This window comes from Schistocerca piceifrons, chromosome 9 (assembly GCF_021461385.2).
Source record: "Schistocerca piceifrons isolate TAMUIC-IGC-003096 chromosome 9, iqSchPice1.1, whole genome shotgun sequence".
NCBI lineage: Eukaryota > Metazoa > Arthropoda > Insecta > Orthoptera > Acrididae > Schistocerca > Schistocerca piceifrons.
Window position 1 is genome coordinate 224,489,424 of NC_060146.1, and position 25,603 is coordinate 224,515,026.

General features: G+C 44.2%; 1 protein-coding gene across 1 annotated transcript in view; it reads right to left on the reverse strand.

Moving 5' to 3' along the window:
* Nucleotides 1-490: 490 nt before the first annotated feature.
* LOC124716885 (luciferin sulfotransferase-like) overlaps nt 491-25,603 on the reverse strand; it is a 57,240-nt gene continuing 32,127 nt past the window's right edge. Inside the window, exons 5-7 of the mRNA XM_047243438.1 lie at nt 18,111-18,205; nt 657-799; nt 491-611 (exon numbers count right to left, since the gene is read on the reverse strand). Coding sequence (XP_047099394.1) covers nt 491-611; nt 657-799; nt 18,111-18,205 — 359 coding nt within the window. The remainder of the gene's footprint in view (nt 612-656; nt 800-18,110; nt 18,206-25,603) is intronic.

Consider the following 25,603-nt stretch of genomic DNA (forward strand, 5'->3'; position numbering starts at 1 on the left):
AAGGATTGGGAAGGAAATCGGCCGTGCCCTTTCAAAGGAACCATCCCGGCATTTACCTGAAACGATTTAGGGAAATCACGGAAAACCTAAATCAGGATGGCTGGAGACGGGATTGAACCGTCGTCCTCCCGAATGCGGGTAGCCACTGTGACCAGAGACTCGGTGGTGCACACGAGCGGTGTCTCGACATTCGAAAGTTGGGAATTGACACAGAATTCATCAACCGACCACGGCATAACAGCCGGGACAATTATAATGGACATTCGAAAGTTGACCGAGTTGTTTACGTTCCATCAGGGGACCACCAACATTCCACACATCGACACCACATCTGTCGGCATGGTGACTGTCTTTTGTTCCATACTGGGACTGAGTAGGTTACTAACTAAAAGTTGAGTTCTTAATGTAATCCGATGCACCAAGAATACCGAGGATATTTTACACGCATTGTCCCCACTGGAGGACCAGAGTGGCTGCGGTGCCCTGGGACTCAGAGGGGCCCCGAGTAGCCGGTGCCGCGCACGTGGTCGCGGATCCACTGGTCGAAGCGGTGGTCCATCTCCGGCGACATGCGCCTCCTGGAGCCGCCCACCTGCCCCTCGCGCATGAAGCTGAGGCCGGCCGGCGCCGGCGGCAGGCGCAGCCGCTGCCGCGACGCCTCGACGACGCCGCCGTAGTTGGTGGCCGGGTTGTCCCTCATGCTGCTGAAGCTCAGGTGCTGCTCCAGCTGCCGCACCTGCTCCTCCGTCACCTCCTTGTCCAGGAAGGCGGCCGTCTTCCGGATCACGGCGCCCAGGTCCTGCGCAGACAGACAACAACTGCTGTTGACTCTAGCTTCACCGTGTGTACCTCAAGGCTCCATTGTAGGTCCATTTCCAGTAGAGGAAATCAGTATAAAGACAGGCTTCCACGAAAGTATTAGTACAATATCTGAAACATGTATGTATCGAACTTATTATGAAATTAGTAGATACATATAACACATAAAGAATCGAGACGGAATTACATAGTTACTTTCATACCACAAGTAACAAAACCTTTGCATTTTCTGGATGGAAATTAGTATAAGAGAACTCACTGTTCTGATGTGCCCAGTACGTTGTCCTCGATGGTGAGTGTTCATAGGAGGTGAGGGTATCATCTGGAGTGCCCCAGGGAAGTGTGGTAGGTCCGCTGTTGTTTTCTCTCTACATAAATGATCTTTTGGATAGGGCGGATAGCAATGATGCTGTGGTGTACGGGAAGGTGTCGTCGTTGAATGACTGTAAGAGTATACGAGATGACTTGGACAGGATTTGTGATTGGTGTAAAGAATGGCAGCTAACTCTAAATATAGATAAATGTAAATTAATGCAGATGAATAGGAAAAAGAATCCCGTTATGTTTGAATACTCCATTAGTAGTGTAGCGCTTGACAGAGTCACGTCGATTAAATATTTGGGTGTAACATTGCAGAGCGATATGAAGTGGCACAAGCATGTAATGGCAGTTGTTGAGAAGGCGGATAGTCGTCTTCGGTTCATTGGTAGAATTTTGGGAAGATGTAGTTCATCTGTAAAGGAGACCGCTTATAAAATACTAATACGACCTATTCTTGAGTACTGCTCGAGCGTTTGGGATCCCTATCAGGTCGGATTGAGAGAGGACATAGAAGCAGTTCAGAGACGGGCTGCTAGATTTGTTACTGGTAGGTTTCACCGTCAGGCGAGTGTTACGGAAATGCTTCAGGAACTCGGGTGGGAGTCTCTGGAGGAAAGGAGGCGTTCTTTTAGTGAATCGCTACTGAGTAAATTTAGAGAATCAGCATTTGAGGGTGACTGCAGTACAATTTTACTGCCACCAACTTACATTTCGCGGAAAGACCACAAAGATAAGATAAGAGAGATTAGGGCTCGTACAGAGGCATATAGACAGTCATTTTTCCCTCGTTCTGTTTGGGAGTGTAACAGGGAGAGTAGATGCTAGTTGTGGTACGAGATACCCTCCGCCACGCACCGTATGGTGGATCGCGGAGTATGTATGTAGATGTAGATTCTCTTGCATTGCCAGTACTTCCTAATTACCTCAGAAATCTTCGGGATTGATTTTCTAGGAGTTTTGTACTTCTTGCAACGAAATTGTCTCCCACTTTTCTCGTATCGCTCTCGTCAACTCACTAACTGCCTCATGGGGTTCAAATTCTGATCGGGCTAGGTGCAGGCCACGGCAAGACATCGATATCTTTATCTTCAGACCACTTTTTGATTGCAGCAGAAACATACACAGAGGCACTATCTTGTTGAAACATTAGACTTTTGTCCCCTAGGTCCACAAATATTCTGATCAGTAGTGTCTCTAGCATCTCGGTGTACATGTTAGAGTTCATTCTAGCGTTCAGCCAAGCAGTGCGTGATTCGGCTCCAGCGCAGAAATCTGTCCAAATCATCACACATCACCATCAAAATTTCTGCTCGTTCTTACCTGCTGCTCTGTTCTCAGTCGATGTGAGTAATACTGAAATCCATCCTGCACATCTACAGAAAGCTTCTTCCCATCACTGATGATCACTTTATGCGATTCAGCAAAATCCAATCTAGCCTGTTTATGTCTGGTTGTAAGAGCAGATTCTGCAGTCACTTCTTGAATATAAGACGTTTGTTATTTGACAAAATTTGCAGTGCACGTCTGGCAGTTACTGGCAACTGCAAATCAGCAATAAGTTACTCTGCCCAGAGTAACCCTTTCTGTGCCTCAGATAATGTCCTACTTTGCCCATATTTTGTGTTCTGTCCATATTGTACTCCGAATCTAACGAAATTATCAATCAGTGTATTTCAACAGTTCAACTTCTTGAGAATTTGACAATCAGAGAGGCCCATTTCCTTGCACGTGCCGATTTTTCCTATTTTATCACACGAGAACTGTTTTCCCTGTGCCAGAGCAAGAATCATGGCTTATCCATGTAACACGCTCTGTCACTAACGGTGTCTGTTTCCCAACTGCAGTAAAGGCACATACGCACACACTAACATAGAACAGAACTGAAGGCCTTTATGCCGAGTTCCACTCTCAGCCATCTGAATCGTTGATGTCTTCCTATATCTTGTACCACTTGACAAACCAGAATAACTCGAAAAATAAGCTTCACACGAAAAAATGTGTAGAATCCAAAGTTGATTATTTTTTAGGGGGACATCTGGTGCTGCTAAAATTAGCCCGCCACCCCAACACCCTGGAGGTGGGGCGGGAGGCATCTTTAAATTTTCAAATGGGAACCCCCGTTTTTTATCGCAGAATCAGATTCTACTTAAAAATGCTACGTACATTTTGTGCTAAACATTTGTTTTGATTTTTGACAGTTGGCGTTGTAATTCAAGAAAATCCATGTTCTCATTTATGCGTGGAAAATGGTTACGGATAAATAAAAAATACTTATTCATTTCGTAAATTTTGATTCGCTAGAACCAGCTAGTCAGATGATTTGTTTGATAATTAAAAGATATGTGGCTTCATGGACATGAAACAAACAAATCTTATCCGAATCTGCGGAAAAAATTAATAAAGTATTTGGGTCAACATTTGTGAAATTGTAATTCTTCTCTCTCAAACCCCTCCCTCTGGGGAGAGAGGGAGAGTTTTGTATCACAAACACAGTCCCTTTGACTCTTCAGAGATGTCACTAAACCGGCCCAAAGATTTAAATAAACATGCATGAGCAGCACCTATTAGACGGAGGGGTCCGACAGCCGATCAGTTCCAGTCATTCCACCAGGTAGGAGGTACACGGCTCGTGTTGTCTGTAGTTCAACCATGGCTAGACGGTCAATACTGCGGTTCGATCGCGCCCGCATTGTTACTTTGTGCCAGGAAGGGCTCTCAACTAGGAAAGTATCTAGGCGTCACAGAGTGAACCAAAGCGATGTTTTTTTGACATGGAGGAGATACAGAGAGAGGAACTGTCGATGACATGGCTCGCGCAGGCCGCCCAAGGGTTACTGCTGCAGTGGATGACCGCTACCCACGGATTATGGCTCGGATGAATCAAGACAGCGACGCCACCATGTTGAATAATGCTTTTCGTGCAGCCACAGGACGTCGTGCTACGACTCAAACTGTGCGCAGTAGGCTGCATGATGCGGAACTTCACTCCAGACGTCCATGGCGAGGTCCATCTTCGCAACGACGACACCATGCATCGCGGTACAGATGGATCCAACAACATGCCGAATGGAGCGCTCAGGTTTGGCATCACGTTCTCTTCGCAGTTACATCCGTCACTCCATCCGCACCGTTGCCGACCGCTGTGCAGAACATCAGCGGCATACTGAAGACAACTGGAGAAATCTGCAGTTTCTGAGCAGAGCATCACAAAGAAATACAAAATACCGTCTGACGGAACAAAAGTTTTGTTCCAGGCTCCTACGTACTGAGATTCTGTAATTAAAGAGGCTTGTCACGGCACACAATAGTAAGGGCTAGAAATATGGAAAACTTTTTATTAGAACTCGCTCATCTTGCAGCAGACAAATACGAGTCATGCGAGAGGCAGAGGCAGAAGCAGGAATCGAGCTATTATGTCCCAAATGGATCAGGTCGACGACGCTGTCTGCCCAATGAGGAATAAATATTTAGCTGAAAACAGGCAGAAACTGTATCTATTTCATAACAGCACATAGCGAGGGACCGGTACAGCAGTTAACAGCCTGTTAAGTGAATGTAGGAGAGTAAGGACACATTGCGTCAAAGCCACACGCCGGCTCCCTTTAAATACCCCAGCTCTCGTCACGCGTTGATCACTGGTATCGAAGGCACTGACAGTAACAGCACTCAATTCTGCGATTATGACACTGTAGTGGATCTATGTATGTCGTAGGTGCTCCAGCACAGTCTGCGAACTGGCCGATTATGTACTCGAAATGATGCCCTTCACTCATCGCCGCCTACCCTCTGCTGATGGAGGAACTAACTGTCTTCCGACATCACACCGCAGGGTGCTACCAGTACCGGAGTTGAACGCAGAAGGCAGCAACAGGGGCTCTTGGGGTCCAGATGCCTGTTCTACGCTTAGGCGCCTTCGGGTGCTGAAACCTACCAGTGGCAGGGAGGGGGTCAACCGACCGCACGACTACCGCCAGCCTGTACATCGCAGATGGGTCGTCGAGGGTCATCGTAGAATCCCGAGTGTGAGCGAGTACACTCCACAGCCGGCGCGACAACCACTTCAGCCGGGACAGCCTCGGCGCCTCCGGGGTCGCTGACGTCACCACGTCCAGGGCGTGCAGACGCTGAGCTGGACGACAACACGCACCTGGACTAGCGACAGCCGAGGCTTCTAGGCACTGTCAATAAATAACTGAGCTCTTAATCATGTCCCACTGGTGACGCCGACACATCACAGGTTCCCAACATCTGTGCTGACTTCACGCACAGGTGTCTCCGTTCGAGCCTCTGTAGAAAGAAGAATGTGTGAGAAGAACTTCAACTGTGACAGCGGACACAATCTCAGCAGTACGTGGGAGCGAGCTCTCGATGCAGAGAAGGCGCAAAGATATTCGACGCTATGTTTACATTATGACGGGGGCGGTGTTGCCAGCAGCGCACAAGTTGACACATCTGTGGCGGCGTTACCGACCAACTGCAGCCCGTTTACGGGTGTATGAGGGCATCACAGCAGCTGTTTTAACAGTCAGTATCCGCAGCTCGTGGTCGTGCGGTAGCGTTCTCGCTTCCCGCGCCCGGGTTCCCGGGTTCGATTCCCGGCGGGGTCAGGGATTTTCTCTGCGTCGTGATGACTGGGTGTTTGTGTGATGTCCTTAGGTTAGTTAGGTTTACGTAGTTCTAAGTTCTAGGGGACTGATGACCATAGATGTTAAGTCCCATAGTGTTCAGAGCCATTTGAGCCATTTTTTTACAGTCAGTTGTTTCTGACGAAGAAGATTGAAGTAAACGACCAAAGCTCGAGAATTCACCCTGAGCGGACGCAGCAACAAGTCCTAGAATGCTTTGTACATCAATATTTCAATATTTGTCTGCGAACCTCTTTTTCTCAAGTTACTGAATAATATTTCCTGGATTTGTATTTATACTCTTCCTTGACTATTCGGACATTCTTTGCCATCTTTTCAGTGCTACTGCTGCTACTCAATCAGTGTCTTCCAATTTTACGTACTTTTTACCACGAAATGTACCTGCCAGACAAACGCTATTGTAGAGACTAGAAATTATTCACTGAAACACAATAATTTGGAACCAAACAGCACACATGTATTAATGTTTTACAATGTTTATAAGTGTGCTGTTTCTGCTTGTTTCAAAATTAAAGAATCTACTGATGGCGGCTTATTGTCGCTGAAACTACTTTGGGACTAAATAAATAAAAAAATGTGTTTTGCATCAAGGCGGATCCACTATCTCACATTTTCGTGACACAGAGAATTAGTGATGATATTCCTGGTACATGCACATTTTTCTTTATAAAGCTTGTCTTTTAGAGAATGCGGGATGCGTTTGAGTGAATATTTGCCCTCATGGATGCTGTTATAAGGCTTCCAGTTTCCTTTAAAATTGCTTTTTGTCGATGCAAGAGTTATTAATTGTTGTGTCTAGACAAGACAACCTAGACACAATGAGAGGAAGCCGAAAGGCACGCGCTTAAACTCACGCAGGCTGGCGTGAGGTCTGAAACAGGATACGTAATGAATGCTATAAAGAAAAGTACGTAGCTTCTGGAATAATTGTAGAACATCGCTCTTGATGATACATGCTTCATATAATAACATCAATTGAATACGGCGCCTTGCTAGGTCGTAGCAATTGACTTAGCTGAAGGCTATGCTAACTATCTTCTCGGCAAATGAGAGAGTCTTCGTCAGTGTAGCATCGCTAGCAACGTCGGCTGTACAACTGGGGCGAGTGCCAGGACATCTCTCTAGACCTGCCGTGTGGTGGCGCTCGGTCTGCAATTACTGACCGTGGCGACACGCGGGTCCGTCGTATACTAGCGGACCGCGGCCGATTTAAAGGCTACCACCTAGCAAGTGTGGTGTCTGGCGGTGACACCACATTAATATCTGACAATAGTACGGAAGTATCAGATACTTATTTGTTTACATAAGATAAATTTACAAATTTCCTCTCTCTCAAGACGTTTCTGCTTATGCAGGTCGTTCACAGGGCCTCTTCCAAGCTCCTCTTTTCTCCCACGATCTAGCACCTATCATTTCCCGCCATTACAGTCCTCTTCGGTTCCCACCTCTCCATCTTGTTCGCAGTCTTCCAATTAGTCTTCAGCCAGATTCTATCCATTCTAGGGCTCTCTTCGGAAGTCTTACTTCAATGTGGCCAACCACTTAAACCTGTTAATCTCCACAGTTAGTTTTAGGGGCTCCATCTCCATGTGCAGGGTGTTTCGTTCCTTATCCTGTCCCTTCTCGTATTACCCAGGATGCCTTGTAGAGAGCGTATTTCTGTTCCCCGTATTTCACTCAGGCCTTTCTTTGTCCAAATACAACATTCTGACCCATAGATCAAAATTAACAAATAATATGACTTGTAAATCGTGGTCTTGTATTTTAAATTTCTAATTACGTCCGAGACACTATAACAAAATATGGAAGAGTTTTCTGTTTACTCAGAAGTTTCGTCCCTGATGTTTCCTTTCTTAGATAATTTACTTCCAACATACCTGAAAGCATTTACTTCTTTAATAATTTTTCCACAGTAAATTGATCTTTCATTTTTACTTTTCATTTTCATTATTTCACTTTTTGTTAAGCTTATATCGGTGCCTGCTTCTTCAATTACTCTCTGTTAGGTATTTATTTGTTCTTCCAATTTCTGCCCATTTTCTTCCCAAATCATCACATGATCTGCACAGGCTATGATTTTCATATCATCTGCTTTTGACCCTTGCTGAACTTTCATTATGAAGTTGTCCACGACTATATTAACATGCGCTGGTGAGAGCACACTTCCATTCCGAACCTCTCTGTCCGCCATAAATCATTCGGATTTTCTGCAGTCTATTATAACGCAATTCAAGCATTTTCTGTACATGTTTCTGATTCTCAGCTGCAGATAACAAGTCTGACACTTTTATATATGTTGTATAAACGTTTCTGTGGAAGACATATCACGATGTATGGAAAGCCCTCTAGTGGTTAAGTTCTTACGATCGCTGCGCGCCTACGTATCATCCTGGCGGCCGACCCAACAGAAGGCGCTGATAATTGATCTGTCTTGTCTTCAGTTGTCATATAGACATTTTATCTTTCTTAGATCATTTATAGGTTGCTACAGGCAATGTATTATGAATATTTATTTTTGACCGTAAATTCACCATAAAAGTGTTAGACCTGTTATCTTTATATATTCCCTTTTAATAATTTTATATGGGTTACTGTATTCGTCTTTTACTGTATCACAATTGTTTTCTATAATAGTTATCAATATTTCAAAGTCTGCTACATGTATTTTACCTAATGTGTTTTTATCAGATTATGTTTCTTTCGTAAATGATGACTACATCTGATCCCACAGTAGCTACATCTATGTAGGATGTAGGCAAACAGATTTCTGGTAGCCAGTTGGAAAAATGACTGTGTGGACGATGTGGCCTGTTGTACACCTTATTTTAGATCTATGTGACAATGCTGTGCTGAGTATATTTCTATGTTTTGACGACGCCATTACGGCTTTATCGCATTAGGACATGGTGTAGAACACGTACGCTTTACCATATTTTATCTGTACATCTCCCTGGTTGTATGATAGTATATTGTGATACGTAATGCTGTACTGCCCACTAGGTGTATATATTTTTATATTGTAGATCTGAAGATGGTCATTACTGACGGAAACCGGTCACCGTCAAAGGAATTGATATTGTGATCAAAGACTGGAATAAAAAACATTTGACAGTATTGTATCACTGTTCATATTCGCAGCTGGTGTTATTTCTTTCGTTTCCCTCTATTTCATCATGTGTACTTGTTTCTCCTGTCCTTCATACAGTTTTTGAAGGTATGATTCCCATACTGCCAACAATTCTTCCTCCTGCCACACGGTTTTCCTTCGATGTTTATGACTTCTGAAATATTTTCTTTTTGAAACTTCCTGGCAGATTAAAACTGTGTGCCCGACCGAGACTCGAACTCGGGACCTTTGCCTTTCGCGGGCAAGTGCTCTACCATCTGAGCTACAGAAGCACGACTCACGCCCGGTACTCACAGCTTTACTTCTGCCAGTACCTCGTCTCCTACCTTCCTAACTTTACAGAAGCTCTCCTGCGAACCTTGCAGAACTGGCACTCCTGAAAGAAAGGATATTGCGGAGACATGGTTTAGCCACAGCCTGGGGGATGTTTCCAGAATAAGATTTTCACTCTGCAGCGGAGTGTGCGTTGATATGAAACTTCCTGGCAGATTAAAACTGTGTGCCCGACCGAGACTCGAACTCGGGACCTTTGCCTTTCGCGGGCAAATAATCTTTCTATTTTCTTTTTGCTCCCTTCTGTTGCCTACAAGGCGGTACAATATCTTCTTGACATCAAAAATGGTTCAAATGGCTCTGAGCACTATGGGACTTAACATCTATGGTCATCGGTCCCCTGCAACTTAGAACTACTTAAACCTAACTAACCTAAGGACATCACACAACACCCAGTCATCACGAGGCAGAGATTCTTGACATCCTTAAAATTCTCTTCTATTTCTTTTGTGAGTTTTGGCAAGACATCCACTTAGCCGATGCTATCATTTTCCTTGCTGCTCTGCTTAGTCGTTTCCATTTCTCTCTGTTACGCTCCGTTCTGATTTTGAACCATTCTTTGCATGTGTTATTCTTTTTCTTGACAGCTTCTGCAATTCTCTCATTCCACCATGGAGTAATTCTGTGTCTGAATTTTGTTGATTTACTTCTTCCATTCTTCCTCTAAATCCTCTCTCTTCTCTTAATCTTGTCCCTATATAACTCTTGGGTTTCTCTACGTTTCCATCACTTGATTTTTGCCTGTCTTTTTGTCCCTGTGTAACTCTTTTGAATGTCCTCAATATCCCTACAAACAGACTGTCGTCTCCATCGAGATTAATGCTTGGTATCAGTTTCACTCCTGTCAGGCATCTTCTGATTCCTTCATTTCTGATTATATATCTATTGTGGATTTCTGTTCGAAATTCCAAATGTATCTGGTTAAGTTGTGACTGTCTCTTTTCTTATACCATCCATTACTAATTATTCATTTATACCTCATTATAGTAATTCCTCACCTTCCTCATTTCCGCGATCTTCTCCGTGGCTTCCTACGTTTGATATCCTCTTCAATCATTCGCAGCTCTGCCACTGAAGTCACGCACAACACAGTCTTGTTAGATGTCACAGCATCTTCCACTTTAGTGATAAACTCTTATTCTCGCATGTTTCGCATTCTATTTGATGAGCATAGACCTGGAATACATCAAGAATATTTTCCTCCCATTATTATCTTAAGTTTACTTATTCTGCCACGTTTTCCACATTCACTACTTTGTTCGCCAGTTCTTTAACTATTATTACTGCAACACCATTTCTTCCTCTGTCTCTTCCTGGCCACCACAGCTGGCAACCTTTTCACAGCAGCTCACTAACAGTCCCTTTCCGGTGATGCAGTGAAGAAGTGGGACTATTAATATTGTTTCCTTGGCAAAGGACGCAAGAAGCCACGAAATCGCACGGATCATGACAGAAAGGGAAGTACCAATAATGGGACCATGCTTTTGTGAAAATGAGAACAGAGAGCTGAGATTCGCGATGAAAAACAATAGAATTTACTACCACCTGGCAGTGTTCGAGGCGGGAATGTTTAAAATAAATCTGAAATACTTAGCTTTGGTTGTAGGATGTATTGGAGGAGGGACTGATTAATTAAGAAGACACTAATAATCTTAGTTCTCACTTTAATGCGCGGCGCAGAAACATACAGTCACTTCGTCATAACAGGTCCCGTGTGCTAACTTCGCAACAATTTACAAGACGACCGACCACGGCCTCAGCCAACGAGATATTTATTCTTTCTCTTCAGTTAGCTCATATGCTTTCACTCTCATAAAATTAATCACATTTGCTTTTATTACTTCGAAATATTCTTTTTGCGTAATTTATCGTATCAGGAAAAGAAATCTGACGCTTTGGTATCGGGAAGTTTACGTGGGAAAAATTTAGAGATAGCGAAGCAGTTCTCACGCTAATCCGCGATGGCTGCCTAATGGCCGTTGCAGTCGGATAAACAAGCGATATGGCGGCCAGCGCTGCACAGCGGTATCGCGTAGTGAGCGCGGGTCTTATGTGGGACGGTGTCATTCAGGTGTGTCCGTGTTCAAAAGCTGTGCATATCGATGTAGAAGTGTAAACAACACGTGGGAAAGACGTTTACTGTGACGCCACGTTCAAAAGGAGGCAACAGAACTCACAGACACGCGTTTCTGCCCTGCCGGTGGCCGAACGAAGGTCCTTACATGAACGCTAAAGCTGTCATTATGAAGCTTGCAAGAACACCCCCCGCCCTCCACACACACACACACACACACACACACACACATATACACACACACACACACACAGACACAGACACACACTTGTACCGAACCCGCAGTTTAGCCAGTGAGTATGTAGAGGATGGTGTAAGAGATATAAAGTATGACTGGCCGTGCTCTTCCATCTGTGTTTTGCGGAGACTGAGGCAATATCTCCATGGAGTATCTCAGAGCGCCGTCTTGTACTGGTAGTATCATTTCTGCCCGTTTTGCCGAGAAGCTCTCAAAGTTTATGTCGGTCGCAAAAGCAGTATCAGCGCCGTGGGGTTCTCAGTAAAGTGCAATTCTTCTTCCTGTGATTCTAAGTGGTGAAGTGGGAAGCTATATTATTTGGAGCAACGTTCAAAAGGGATACTATTATGATGTACTTATTTACTAAACACCAGGTGATAGTGATTTAACTGAAAATTAATGATTTGCTGAGAGCACCGTCTTACGACAGAGCTATGTAGATCGGGAGCAGCGGCTGTGGAGCGCAGCCTGTACCTCGTACACACACTCGTGGTACTTCGTAGCCGTCGGTGCATTTTCGTTAGCTTCAACATTATTCATTTATTTATTAAGATGATCGATCTCTGGCGTAGTAATACTGTTGTAAGAAAATACTTACTATCCGTAACCGTCTCCCAATACCTTGGAAGAATCTACTTTTATTAGCAAATATTTATGAAGCCCTTCTTGCTTCGCTCCAGAACCACTGTGCTCTCCCTACTCTCGTAAAGGCTGTTACCGTGTCCAGCCACAGCGCCTCACACCACCGCCGTTCACCCGCAACGCCATCCGGTCCACCGGCTCCTTCAGCCGGCGTGGGCACTGAAATCTTACTCCAGTCTGTGTGCGTTCTGCGTGATACCTACAGACGCGAAACGTAATGCTGGAAAATAAAGAAATAAAATGTGGCTCGAACAGAAGGGGTACCTCAGAAGCTGTCACTTCGTAATGTGAGCTGTGCAAGGCAATAACACGTGGATACCGCACAACACCGCATGTATACGGCGGGCCAGGGAGTCTAAATGTCTGTTCAGGTACACCGCACCCGGCTGGAGCCACTGACTGATGGCTGGTTCTTGCAGAGCTACCAAACTGCGGGTATGATTACTGCTACACCTCTTCCGCCATTCCTTATAGTCCCAGACATTTTCTATGAAATTAAGAGAAGCCAACTTCGCGGGCCAGTGCAGTCGCGACAGCGTACTCGTGTGTCAATCGAGACAGAAACGTAACACACACACACACACACACACACACACACACACACATACATACATACACCGTGAGCCTAAGAAGAAAGGGCAACACTTGGTCACCGAGGACGTTGAAACTAACACCCAGGTCTCTGTGGACAGTAACCTGGATGAGCTGACCCCGAGCCGTAGTGCGGAACTAACCCTCAACCCGCCCCCCCCTTCCCGCCTCCCCAAACGTGTGATACGCGATTGCGGCCTAAAAAAATGGTTCAAATGGCTCTGAGCACTATGGGACTTAACATCAGAGGTCATCAGTCCCCTAGACTTAGAACTACTAAAACCTAACTAACCTAAGGACATCACACACATCCATGCCCGAGGCAGCATTCGAACCTGCGACCGTAGTGGTCGCGCGGTTCCAGACTGAAGCGCCTAGAACCGCTCGGCCACCACGGCCGGCGCTTGCGGCCACATTGCGGGTTAAGCATCTCACTCAGCCGCCTGTGCCCTCGGCATGTCACATCGTCTGAAGAAAACAGGCGAACCTTCGGCTGGTCGGATCACACTACACAGCCCCCCCCCCCCCCTCCTGTCAGCCACTGTCAGCTTTCTGTGTCGTTTAACCCACTAAAGTGCGACCAGTGCTTTCACGCCGTGTTACGTGACTGCAAGTGGTACACCATTCCGTGTAGACACTGCGGCGGCGCGGTTCCTTCCGTCCCTGTAGGGAAGCCGAGCAAAACCTACTGTACTTCGACGTGAACCAGGGTGCAATTAAAGTCACTGATCTACGTTCCGGGAGAAAGTTTTCACACGAAATGAAAGGTTGGAAATTATGTCCTTAATTAATATATTCTGAAACTTTAGGTGAACAAGTATCACTGCCAAGCCCGTGCTAGTCTTAACACAGTCACTCACAATCCCTTTCACTCACGTTAGCACGTTTATGGTGTTGCATTTCCCGAAAACGTAATACCTACAAAAATACGTATTGTTTTTGGTTGAGAATGCTCGCCAAATATTAAATCTGTCGGTACCTAATGCAGTCAGTTTTTTAGCCACCGACCTGCTCAGTACGCCACGCGGAATTTATGTCTTTTCTTGTCACAAAATTCACTTAAAAATTCCGAAATTTCTACACACCCATCGGAATAATGATCCCGTCACTTTACAGCACTTTTGATGTATGAAACACTGCTAGATCCGACAACTTATCATTTCAATTGGAGCTACTACTCCACACGTCCGAACTGTTTCATGGCTAGGTTCCGACTCCTCTCTAGAATACTCTAAGTCTTCTCTACCAGCAGAGGAAGGCGCGCAAAGAATATTGCTTTACCATTGGTCAGTTTACTTAACAACCAATAGCAAAACAACATTCTCCCGCGTCAGTCCACGCTTTTCATCAATAACCAATCGCAAAATAGTAAACCTAACGACTGCACTTTTTACCGACGTAATTAACTAATATGCTGAAGTTTTGTTCATGCATAAAGTTATTTACTATTGTTATTTATACCTGAATTAACTTCCCCTTTACCATCAACTTACTTTACAAATCTATTCTACAAAAATCCCCTTTGTCCACATCCATACTTCTTCGAAATGTTCCCACACTAAATCCCACTACATAACTCGTTAAACTATTATCTTCATATTAACCTTAAACCACACTCACGCATCATTCATGCTACTAAAACCCATTTATAACATTTTACATACACAAAAAGACATAATAACGCTTTATGATTTACTTTAGTGCACTCTAGTGGGCACAGTCGAAACTAAATCACAGTCCCCTATCCAATATTGACCTCTATCGGCTGATACATAAACTACGTGCGCGTCCAGTCTCGCGTCACCATCTGTCACTATCCAGCTGTGAGACACATCTCCCGCTTAACCGCCTCCAAGGCGGGATCGGTATACGGCGCTACGCCTCAACACGCTGGACAGTCCTCGTCACGGACACGTCCAAACAACATACGGGGTACATCTTCAGGCTTTCGAGGCAAGGCGTTGTCATCTTGGAAAACCGGGTTTTCTGCCGTTAATCCGCGTCGTACTTTCACGATATTTCTATCGGGAAGCTCGGAGCCTCCATCAGCTGCTCCCTGAGGCTGAATCCTGCGTGGAGCGGGTCCCGTATTTACGCCTGCGTGGTGGGTTCTATAGGACCGTCGACAACAGCTGTATGGACCGCCAACGGCGCACCAGGCTCAAACAGGCTTCCGAGTCAACTATAGCGGAACATTGATTGGAACTAATTCATTCGATGAATTAGGATGATGTCAAGATTTTGACACAAACACCCAAGTACTGGGACAACGTTATTAAAAAATCCATCGAAATAAAGGTCACACAGAATCTTATCATCCGAGACACGGGTATCAGCTCAGCTCCGCCTGAAATCCGCCTCTCTATCTCCTGAAGATTCAATGGAGGCAACACCCAAACTCGTGGCAAATAACTTTGGAAATGGTGGCAGAGTAAATGACCCGGCACAACCAGCACCGGGCACGCAGGCGGTTGTACTCCAAGTAGCAAATCAAGTATCTGAGGAGCGTCACTTCGAGAACGAACGGCAGACAACGTCGGCGGCCACAAAATAACGAGACAGCCGGCCCCTACCCCCAGGCATAAATATGTACCGGACCCGTTCCACGCAGCCGTTGCCTGGTTTCGCAGGTTTTCCTTCTTTGTCGTTGTGGCGAATATCGGAGCTGTGCCCCTAAATGCAGTACAAACAAATGCCGAACTGGGAGACATATCACCCGTCTTTTTCCCCATTGCTAACAAAAGAGTGAAATAAACAGAGTCGCAACAGAACAAATTAGTTAGAAGCAGTATCTGAACACCGTCGTGAAACACTGAGACAGCTCGCCTCCCTCCTTCAGGTGGAGCAGAAAAAACCGCTGGATTCAGCCTCAGGGAGCACGAAGATTGCGAGTTACGAGATCGAAATATCGTGTAAGTACGATGCGGATTACCGGCAGAAAACCCGATTTTCCCAGATGACTGTGCTGGATGTTAAAATAGAAGCGTCGAATATTTTGAGAGGTGGTGAAAGAAAGAAACATATTCCAATAAACATGGGTCCAGAAACTAATACTTTCTGAGATCTGCAGACTTGCGCACAGTGGCTAAAGCCTGCTTGTGGACGTGTCCGCCTCGGTGACAGACGAGGTAAACATCGCGGAAACAAATACTGTGTGGGTTGGCTCGGCGAACTGTGAACAGTCTTGGTTCATCAGTATCCATTCTCGGAATGGGTGAAGTGTCTGTATACACGTAATAAAGTTTGCACTGAACCCTCAATGCGTGAGCCCTGCTCGCACCTGGGCATTTTTTCTTTTTCTTTCTTCCCCGCATGGTCTTCCGGTCGCCGCAGCCGGCAGAAAACTTGTGCGACAGAAGAAGCTTGCGTCGTTCGTCTGTGGATCGTGTAAACTTTGTTCCACGTGTTGACGTATATGAACTGTTTTTGAATCGCCTACTCTGAGATGGTGATTAGAGACTATCCCAGCATTTGCAACCAATGTCGAAAACCACCTAAAAACTGCACCCAGGCTGGTCGGAGTACCAGACACAGGGCCGTTGTCCCTTTCACTGCTGCACACGTGTACATACGCTATCCGTTATGATGCACCAGGCTACATGCACTGATCAGCCGAAGCATTACGACCACTGCTCACCGCGACGATGGATACCTCGTGGTGGCGTTGCCGGCACGTGAGGCGCTAACAAAAGTATATATGGGGAGCAGACACGGACGGGGGGATCAGCCTAGCCAAGATATGTGCTTCAGATGGTGAAATCCATTCAGACAGCGACGTTCACGAAGCGCGTATTATTGATACGCAGAGCCTGCGAACGAGTATCTCGAAAATGGCGAAGCTGGTCGGATGTTCACGTACTACTGTCTTGAACACCTAAGGAAAGAGGTAGGACGACATTGAAACTACGACCAGGCGCCGAATGTTTGGACGCCGACGGCTCTGCTCAGAAGGTCGGGTTCGGAGGGTCGTTTGCTCTGTGAAGTAGGATAGACGGTGATCTGAGGCATTCTGCCGAATGATAAGTTTTGCGTTTACAGTCAGTGGATTTAGGTGTTGTGGTAACCAGTTTCGTTACAAGACCTTGTGGTCGGTAATCGTTGTACCCCTCATGATGCTCGCTATTTGCTGGGGATTACTTGTTGCCAAGAGGTCAAGTGTGTCTCCGCAACCATCTACACCTCTAACGGAGTCCTGAACTAATTGTTCAAAATAATTTTCGGCGAAGGCATTTAGTACGGTTTCCGACGACGCTTTATGTGTAAACTATGTAAATACGATTTTGCCGGACAGCCGGCGTCTTCTCGAAGCGTCTGCCAGTTGAACTTCTCTCCGGGGTCAGACAAACCGGTGACCATTGGTGCTTCCCTTTTTTGTAGGAGTTCAATACCTCCTCTCAGGTATTCCACCGGGTCCTCCAGCCTTGCTCACGTCTAGCGATTTCAGCGTTTGCTCAGCGTCACTGACAGTAATACCTATACACCATGCGATTAAAAGTCTCTGGATACCAATTAGAGAACAGAGGACTTTAACATGGCCCTCTACGATGGCTTCACCTCTGCTGGGGACGCTGACTGGCCATTCTTCCTCAAGAGCCGGAACCAGAGTACGGAGTGATGTTGGATGCTGGGAGGTGGAGCGAAGCCGACTTTTTAATTCACCCCAAAAGGTGTTTCGTTGGGTTCAGATGGTGACTGTGCCAGCTAGACTACTTCTAGAAATCTGGAACACACGAGCTATTCCCTGCGGTGATTTCAGGCGATTTTTTACAACCACCCACCGCAATGCTCCAACGTCCTTGTCTGAGAGAACCTGAGTGTGTCGTCGTTGCTTTGCGGAGAGACTCCAGAATCGCATCACTAAGAGCAGATGTGGACAGCTGTAGAACTATTGACGTGTCACTGACGGGTTCGTCACTCAGATGACACCCATTGACTAGTCCTGTGGCCAGCCAGTGAGCCCTGCTGACCGCTGACCGCTTCTGCTGCCGCTGCTCCTCTGCGGCGCACCCCACGTCCTTTTATACTGGCGGTCCACCCCTGCTGACAGCTGGTGGTCAGCTCCGCTTTACACAGGGGTCTGCGAATACTCGTCGTCAGGCAGCGTATTCCTACACTTCAGCAAAAGTCTGGTACTCAGCCACAGTTACATTTTATGTCTACTGCTTCAATACTTGTTGATGGCGCTGGCTTAATAGTTTCATTCAATAGAGCTAATAAATATTGCTATATATATATAAATATATATATATATATATATATATTTATATATATATATATATATATATATATATATATATATTATTGCTACACAGAACTCACCTGTTTCATTTCTTCATAGGTGTTCCACAGGATATTCGGCTCATTCCGCAGTTTCCAAAATTCCAGGACGCTTGTCCAGTAGGGAGTGAATTGAACTGCAAGAAAGACAGTACGTTTTACGACAAACTCTATGATTTTTGTTTGTCTAAGCGAGAAACAGAAAGGGTTTGGAACACATAAATTAAGTCATCAGTAGTTCTGCAGTGAGGAGAGAGGCGTGTGTTAAACGCATCAGTGGGGTGACGCGCAGAGTTTTGGAGAGGGCGAGATGAACGTGGTGCTAGGTGACGGGTGGGGTGCCAGTGCGTGCGTGGGTGGGCGGGGCGACCGGCAGGGCGTGCGGCGCTCGGCCCCGTCACCTCGAGTGGAACCGCCTGTTTTAACTAACCCTGACGTAACAACAGTGACACTGTGATATTGTCTGTAAGTGGTGGTTCCCCGCTGCAACTTGACGTGAACGAGACCGCTGCGGTTTCAGTCACTATCGCGTCATATCTTCTGCTGTCCTCTGTGACGGTACGTCACATAAATGGACATTTTGAGAAAGGAAAAGGAAGTTTTTGTTATGACACGTGTGAATTATAAATTACTTCAAGACTGTGTACGTGTGCGCGATGTATGGTTCAAATGGTTCAAATGGCTCTGAGCACTATGGTCATCAGTCCCCTAGAACTTAGAACTACTTAAACCTAACTAACCTAAGGACATCACACACATCCATGCCCCAGGCAGGATTCGAACCTGCGACCGTAGCAGTCGCGCGGTTCCGGACTGAAGCGCCTAGAACCGCTCGGCACACCGCGGCCGGCGCGCGATGTATAACAAATAGTAAAGAATGTATATTATTATTATCAAAACACAAATATCGATGTAATTAACAAAACACAGTTTTTTTGGTATAATCTCTGTGTAACATAGGCCATGAAGATCAGAGACAATGCTTTGATTGAACTAGCTCTCCTGTTTTGTTTCGTCTAGCGTTAGGCGGCCATTGTAGTGCTGTCTGATAATTGACGTAAGTTTTATCTGTATTTTGAAAAATATAATAGAAATTGTCATTAGAAAGTGTGTATTATTGACGTAGTTGTCACCTCTCATGATTGCAACTATTAATTATAATTAACAAAGTTTTTACAGAACTTACGCTGATTGTAATATTTCATTAAAATATCATGTCATAATATTAAATGTAAATGCGAGAGACTTCTCAGTTTTGATCTTTCATTAATTTCAAAGTTGAAAAGAGTCAAAATAGATATAGTTTATTAATATTTAGAATACTGATTGAGTTCAGTATGTTTCATTTTGGCCGCCTAACGGCAGACGCGATTCTCTCCAGTTTTGCCTTGCAAATAATGAATAAGAAATATTCAAAATCATTACATTCCGCAATATCTCAGTTAATCTTTATGTAATTTGGTACATAAATAACCAGTAGCCCCTGAGACCCATATTAATAACTACAGTTTGGGTAAGAATACGCATATTTTCTTTTCTAAATAGCAGCGCTCACGCAAACTGTTTATTAGAAGGCGGTGAGTCGCGCGCAGTGTTTAAAAAATATTATATCGTACGTACTTCGGGGCAACCGATGTCCGTACGAGTGTTATCGCGGTATAAGTTAATTAAAAGTCTCATGCTAGCCCACAATACTTAAAGCCACCCCAACCAAAATCATAAAATATATCATTATAAAAAAATAAAAATATACACTTACACCGTGATTCTTCTCTGATCAGTTAGTTGGTCTGCTAAAACTGGAAGTGAAAGAAGAACGAGAAGGGCAACAGACCAAACAAATGGAGGAGTTTGGTCTACAGTTATACTTTCTGATCGCATATTAATTGCTGTTGTAATAAAGTTTACTGCACCAAGAATTGATGAGACCCCTGCTAAGCGTAATGAAAAAATAGGTAGATCTACTGACGCACCTCCATGTGCGACAGCTCCTGCTAGTGGAGGGTAAACTGTTCACCCTGTACCAGCACCGTTATCTAGCATAGATGCCCTTCCTACATCTTTCCATTTCTAGTTGGCGACATTAAATTTTTGGACTTTTGCTGCATTTAAACTCCGTGTTTCATATCCTTAGGCCAGTATTGGCAGTATGCACTGGCTGTAGACTTTCCGCCTAAGCTACGGAGGCAATTTAGTTCTGAACACAGCATTCGGTTTCCCAAATGAACTGCAAGTCACTTTTACCCTGTTGTTTCTATCCTAAGATTGTTTTCATATGTCTCAAAGTTTAACAGTTCATCAAGTATTTGTATAATTTGTTTATTAGTATCTCAGTGCCAGCATACTAACTGTACACTTTGTTGGTCTTACTGTAGTTAATACTGAGACCTGTAGAACTCTTCTCGGATTTGCAGCCGGATCTTCAAGTCGGCGCAATATTTCGACAGCCCGGCTGGCCGTCATCCTCGGGTGAGAGACAAGCTACTGCTGCTGCTGCTGCTGCCGGGGCCCTGCCGCTGTGGAGCCGGCGCCCCACACAGGCCAGCGAGAGGACAGCTGAACCTTTCTGGAGTTATCAGTCTGGCTACGCTACAAGAGGGCGCTGTGCATCACGGAGGGAAATTCCGAAAGACTGTGTTGTGCAAAGAATCGGGTCACATACTTCTTCCTCCCTGATTTGTTCCACAATACGAGCACCACATGAAAATCAGAGAAATCGGACCACATTCGGACCCTCACCGACAGTCATTGTTCCCACACACCACTCGCAAATGCAACAAGGAAACGGGGGACACGACGGTGCTACCACAAGTACCCTCCGCCACACATCGTAACGTGGCTTGCGGGGTACAGGTGTAGATGTAGACTGCAGCTCACTAAACACTCTTAAGTCCTGCCCTGTAGTGAGCCCAACACAGGTCCCACGCAGACCGTTATCCGAGCAGCTGGCGGACCCGCTGCAGAACCACTCGGGGAGAGTCCTTAGAAAATGTAGTCCATCAACAAAGGAGGTGGCTTACAAAACATTCGTTCGACCTATACTCGAGTATTGCTCATCAGTGTGGGATCCGTACCAGGTCGGGTTGACAGAGGAGGTAGAGAAGATCCAAAGAAGAGCGGCGCGTTTCGTCACAGGGTTATTTGGTAAGCGTGATAGCGTTACGGAGATGTTCAGCAAACTCAAGTGGCAGACTCTGCAAGAGAGGCGCTCTGCATCGCGGTGTAGCTTGCTGTCCAGGTTCCGAGAGGGTGCGTTTCTGGTTGAGGTATCGAATATATTGCTTCCCCCTACTTATACGTCCCGAGGAGATCACGAATGTAAAATTAGAAAGATTCGCGCGCTCACGGAGGCTTTCCAGCAGTCGTTCCTCCCGCGAACCATACGCGACTGGGACAGGAAAGGGAGGTAATGACAGTGGCACGTAAAGTGCCCTCCGCCACACACCGTCACGTGGCTTGCGGAGTATAAATGTAGATCTAGATGTAGATGTAATGGGTGCGCGCTGCCCCCCTGTCCCCCCCTGCCCCGGTGGTCACACACTGTTTGTTTGTGCCCTGGCCAGCGCCGTTCGTGGGAAGGTGGACCATGACCACTCGCTTCCCCGTATCGCAAGGCACGTGCTCAACGGTCAACAAAGCGACTTGGCGACTTCCCGTGTTCCCACGTAACTGGGCGCCGCAGTAGAAGTGGGAAAAACCGACCGCTTAAAACCGACAGCGGTGTTTTAGTTCTCAATAACCGACACCCTTCCCTACATGTTTGTAACAATATCAGTATGGATTAGCCACAGGAGCAGTGGTAAAAGTTTTCGTTTCAATAAACTTTTTGACAAAGGGAGTAATTTTTATTCGTGAAATTTGAATTGGTTTGATATATTGCGTTCTTATGGAAAATGGGAAAAGCAACCAGTGTTATTTCAATAGCAATGGCGACAGAAACTGGCAATAAATACATAACATGATCGGTATTGCATAGCTCAGACAATAATGTAGCCGTTGCCGTGCGTCGCGGCTTAAGGTACGCGCGTGCGTGCACTGTTGGAGACTTTCCCCCCCACCTCGACTATACGGCAGTTCGTCGGACACCCGTTGTATTGGTGATCAAAATTTTTCTGGGTATTGTGCCGCGTCACTGCTAAAAACTAACAACAACAATAAACTAAAACCAACGTATCGGCCGAATTGCAACGACCTTCCTCGTGCCCTGAGGAAGGCCGTTGCAATTCGGCCGAAACGTCGGTTTTAGTTTATTGTTGTTGTTAGATTTTAACAATGACGCGGCACAATACCCAGAAGAATTTTGATCACCATGACACCGGCCGTGGAAGCCTACGTTCTTATACTCGTTGTATTGCTGGGTGGCACCAATCTTAGTCTGGAAATATTTTTCCGAAGTGACGAAGCAGTGAGCTACAAAGTCTCATTTGCTTTAAAAAATTAAAGGTTTGTCAGCCATTTCTGTGAAGGAAACTATGGTAACAGTAATAAATTAAAAATTTAACAAAAATTCATTTATAGTATTTAATAGAAACAGAAGCTCATTTGCTGGCTCTGTCTGCATAACAGCCTCTATCTCCTTGAAGCCCTTGAAAGCGGACAAATTAACACGTACCACAGAGTTCTTTAATCTGAGTTCTCGCCCTTGGCACTGACTATTCGTATTGCTCAAACAGTGGTATGATACCCGATTAGAACATGATTTTCGAGCAGAGTTTCAAAAAATTATAATCAATAGGAGAGTACTGATGATTTTGTTGTAGTTTTCAACCACTTATCACCTTTCGAGGAGAGCAGTGAACGGTAGATGGAGTAATGTTTCTTTGATTTGCCTATTTAATTTGATATGTTCATTTTATGTCTCTTGAAACTGTGGGAGTCAACATTATTTCCGTCTTATTTCGATTTCTAACATTTTTACAGGAAATAATAGGAATAAAAAAAATCGTTTATTTCAGAAACAGCTTATTTCGAGCGATTTTGAAAGTCAGGTTGAATTGGCGTGGAAAAAAAGGCAATATAACCGAAAAGCAGTTTCTTCAGGGATAACCAACATCCCTACACCGGAGCAGAGGACGTAATTAGTTTGTTGCATGTTCCATAAACCATATGAACATTTCTTTTACCCTGGAGAAATTATTTTAACTTAAAAACTTGCTTTGCTACCTGTCAGATATTATCGGGCAAATGGCCAAACATTTTTGTTGCTGCATATCGAGCTCCTTTCTGAGCTACTGGCAGCTTTGATAAGGAGTCGTTTTTCCCCTCTAGTGTTGTAGGTATGTACGTAACTGATGCTGTCAAACTATGATGGGTCGTTTATCATGGATTTCATTAGAGAAAATGGGTACTGTGATGGGGCAGTTAAAATGCCTAGCTCCTTGTAGAGGTACCTACATGACACCCATCAGTGAACACCACACATTATTCTTACTGCTCGGTTTTATGCAATCAGTGCCATCTTCATAAATGATGACTTACTCCAGAAAATTATTACGTAAAACATTATACAGTGGAAATATGCTAAATATGTCAGGAGGTTGATTCTTTGATATATATATATATATATATATATATATATATATATATATATATATATATATATCAGAATTATAAGAAGTGTCTGATCTTAACTGTTTGAGAAGCTAAGTAACGTGCCTCTTACAATTCAAGTTTTCATCAACATAAACACCCAAAAATTCCGGATATTCTACCTATTTACTGACTCCTGCTCATGTGCTACAGCAGTTCTTAGTATGACTGTTGTAAGGAACTGAATATAGCGTCTTTTCTCTAAATTTAGAAAGATTCCATTTTCTAAGAACCACTTTACATTTTTTCTGATAAATATTATTTACCATATCTTCTGTTCTTTCCTCTCTAATGATATTTATTATAACACTAGTATCTTCTCCGAACAGTATCAGTTATCCTTGTTGAATGTTAAGTGCAGTGTCATTGAAATGTATAAGAAATAGGTGTGGAACCAAAATTCAGCACTGTGGGACTCCATTTGTGATTTCTCCCCAGTCACTAAAATTTCTACCTATCCCACGTTGTTTGAATAATTCATCGCAACTTTTTGCATTCTCTCTGTTAAGTTCCATAAAAACTTGAAGTTTTCTAAGAGAGTAACATGATTTATACAATCAAACGCCTTAGAAAGATAAAAAAATACTAACTGACGGTATTTTATTATTTAAGGATTGTAATATTTTATGAGTGAATATATAAATAGCATTCTCAATCAAGATAACCTTCTGGAATTCAAACTGTGAAGTGCTAAATAAATTATTTCTACTTAAGTGTTAAACGACTCTTGAGTACATTACTTTTCCGAATATTGTGGAGAACGATGTCAGTAAGGAAACTTGATGATAACTGTTTAAGTTTGTCTTATGACCTTTATCATGAACAGGTTTAACAGTTGCATATTTTAACCTGTCTGGAAAAACTCCCTGTCCCGGTGATGCGTGATTCTAAGGACATTACTTATTAATTTGGAATAACATTTCAGAATTCTGTTTGATGTTCCATCAACATCAAATGAGCTTTTGTTTTTTTTTTTTTTTTTTTTTTAACTTTTATCACTCCATTAAATTCAGTGAACGGCATTCGTGCTACTTCTAGTGGCTTAAAGTTTTGTGGATGGAATGACATTTTTAATACTCTTGCTTCTTCAACTGAACCAATGAATAGTATTTTTGGTGCTACATTTAGAAAGTGATTGTTATAGGTATTCGCAAGCTGCTGATTATCAGTCGGAACATTGTCATTTAGTTTAATTGTTATGGAATCTTGTACACTGGCTGGCTGTCCTATCTCCTGTTTGACAATATCCCACATAGCTGTAATCTTAATATCCGCATAATTTATTTCTGTCACGATGTGCACACTTCTAGACGCCTTAAAGACTTACCTTAAAATACTACACTATTTTTTGCACTATGAAAGTAACGTCAGACCTAAATTTATTCTGGCATCTATATAATTACACTCTTCCTCTTATATGAGATTTCGGTTCCCTTAGTTATTCACGATTTACTTCTGGATAATTTTTTAGGAAAGGAACTCTCAAATACTGACACGAATTTACTATGGAATAAACTGAATTTTACATTACCATCTCTTTCACTCTATACCTCATCCGACGTCACTCCTTTTAACATGCAAAACTCCGCTGTTAGCAAACGTCATCAGCTACTTGCCTTGAGTTGCACAGTAGTACCGCTGCGTTGCTGTCCCATGGCATACACTACCACATCAGTGCTCCATTTCTTAGGGACGATCCAGTCCCACTACGGAGCTCTGCAGCTAGACACCATGTTGAAATACCGTAGTGGGCTACTTGTTAGATACCAAGTAGTCTCATTTATTTATGTATAAATATGCAACCAGCCTTTTTTTAAATTTTTGATACGTTTTATTGTATAATAAACGTCATCAATCATCTCATAAATTTACTGACGCAGAAAATCACCATTTTAAATCACATGTATCGTTCGTCATCCAAAAAATACGTCCAGTCTCACTGTGCT